At 49.0% G+C, this 2,500-nt stretch overlaps 1 protein-coding gene across 1 annotated transcript in view; it reads left to right on the forward strand.

Moving 5' to 3' along the window:
• Nucleotides 1-2,500, forward strand: part of col14a1a (collagen, type XIV, alpha 1a) — a 104,578-nt gene that overhangs the window by 59,267 nt on the left and 42,811 nt on the right. Inside the window, exon 27 of the mRNA XM_079758318.1 lies at nucleotides 2,392-2,500. This exon is cut by the window's right edge and continues 15 nt beyond it. Coding sequence (XP_079614444.1) covers nucleotides 2,392-2,500 — 109 coding nt within the window. The remainder of the gene's footprint in view (nucleotides 1-2,391) is intronic.

Consider the following 2,500-nt stretch of genomic DNA (forward strand, 5'->3'; position numbering starts at 1 on the left):
AAGCGTCTCTAAAGGCATCCTATCAACACCACTCAGACTGCAGAAATACACTCATTAAAAACCCCTTCTGAAAGCTTCATCCGAGTTGACTTCAGTAGAATATCTCTGTAATGATATTAAGCGTCGCTCCTCCACATTCAGTGGCTTCCAGACCTGGCTCTGTGCCGTCAGAAGTCCTGCTATAGGATAGTAGGACTTCTGGATCCCAGAGTAGCTATTAGTTGATATAAACATATCAATGTCCAATATATGAGTTTGTCCTGATACATATCTGCCTTTATGCTTCCATCAGGATGCAGCATGTTACTCAATCTCCCCCAAGATGCCAGTCTGAAGCGGGCCGTTAAAACCACATTCAATCCATCACTTTAAAGTGGCCAGACGAATATGCGAAAGGTTTCAAATACTATTTCCGGGCCTAATGCATTTTACTTTTCCCTCCCTCTGATTCGAAAGCCCCTCCCCTCAAGTACAAATCACGCGCTTAATATTTAAAATCCATTTTGACGGCGTCAAAGCGTTTTGCCGTCTCCCAGGGAGTCAGAGACGGGCTCTCTCCTCCGCTGCGGCGAACGGCGCTGTGCGCTCATACGTGTTCAGCTCTCCCCCGGGGGGCTACAGAGGGCAGGGCGGGGACAGCAGCAGGCTATGGGAACCGATGTGTCTCGCTGACGTGACTCGCGCCACTCTCAGGATATCAGTACTAAAAAGGAATGGTGAAAAAAGATAGAAACCGAATGATTCCGATTGGGATTTTAATGTGCCGGTTCTACCATTTAAGCCGTTCATGCCATCTGAGGGGAGCACATGTGGTTCGTCTTTTTTGTGTTTTAGGCTTCTTTTTTTACCTCACAGCAAACACACACATTCCCGTATGCGTACACACACACATACACACACACACACACACACACACACACACACACACACACACACACACACACACACACACACACACACACACACACACACACACACACACACACACACACACACACACACACACAACACACACACACACAAACACAAAATGTTATTAACTGAGCAGCCACGAGTGCACAACCCCAACCCACAAGCAGGATTTTGGTCGGGTTATTTTATTCCGCCCTCAAAAGTAATTCTCCGTTCCATGCTGCTTTGGTACCCTCACCAGACACCAAACACCCCCGGAGAGAGAAGCATCCCAGCACACACTGTGCACACCCCCACAGAGAGTATCACCTCACCAAACACACCACACACCCCCAAAGACAGAATCACCTCACCACACACCGAACAACCCCAGAGAGAAGCATGCGAGCACACACCACATGAGAGAGAAGCATCCCAACACACCACATGAGAGAGTCACTTCAGCACACACCCCAACATAGAATCAACCACCACACACTATTCACACCCCCAACAGAGAGAACCACCTCACCACACACACTGTTCACCACACACCACACACAACACACCACACACCACACACCCCCCCCACATAGAAGAATCCCACCATACACTATACTCACCCAGAGAGTGAAGCACCTCCCCACACACCACAAGCTAAACACCACACACCACACATCACACACCCCACACCCCCACACTACACACCACACCCCCCAATCAGAGAATCACCCCAACACACACCCCAACAGAGAGAGTCACCTACACACACTATACACACCCCACCATAGAGAAGATCACCCCACCACACACGATACACACCCCAACAGAGATAATCACCTACACACACTATACACACCCCACCATAGAGAAGATCACCCCACCATACACGATACACACCCCACCAGAGATAATCACCCCACCATACACTATACACACCCCACCAGAGATAATCACCCCACCATACACTATACACACCCCAACAGAGATAATCACCCCACCATACACTATACAAAGCTGTGCCAGCACAGCACAACATTGGCAGCATTGCGAGAGTTGACTGAGTATTGAAGACTTGCCTACGCAGGGTTGGCTCCAGAGCGGAGACGAGGCCAAGCCAATGACAGCACCCCATTAGCAACCCCACGCTGATGATCACTGGTCCTATTTTCTACACCGGCTGGCTGAAAAATGGCCATGGCTCTCCTTTTGATGCCTGAGGCTGTATAGATATATATTTATATACATACACATGTTGTTTTCACTTTTTATGACCAAGCACTTTATTAGAATGTGAAACGCAAATGGGTCCTAATGGCCTCACCGTTAAAATGCCATTTGAATCAAAGTATCTAGAAATATCTCCTATTCCTCTACCCCCCTTGCCCTACTCCCTGTCGCTCTAACTTTGTCTCCCGGTCTCTCTCTCTCTCTCTCTCTCTCTCTCTCTCTCTCTCTCTCTTTCTCTCTCTCTCACTATCTCTCTCTCTCCCTCACAAGGTGGCCATTGCCCAGTTCAGTGACGACGCACGCACCGAGTTCCAGCTGAGTTCCCATGGTAACAAGGAGGCGCTGCTGGAAGCCATCCAGAGGATTAGATACAAGGGAG

This window comes from Pollachius pollachius, assembly GCF_949987615.1.
Source record: "Pollachius pollachius genome assembly, chromosome: 1".
NCBI lineage: Eukaryota > Metazoa > Chordata > Actinopteri > Gadiformes > Gadidae > Pollachius > Pollachius pollachius.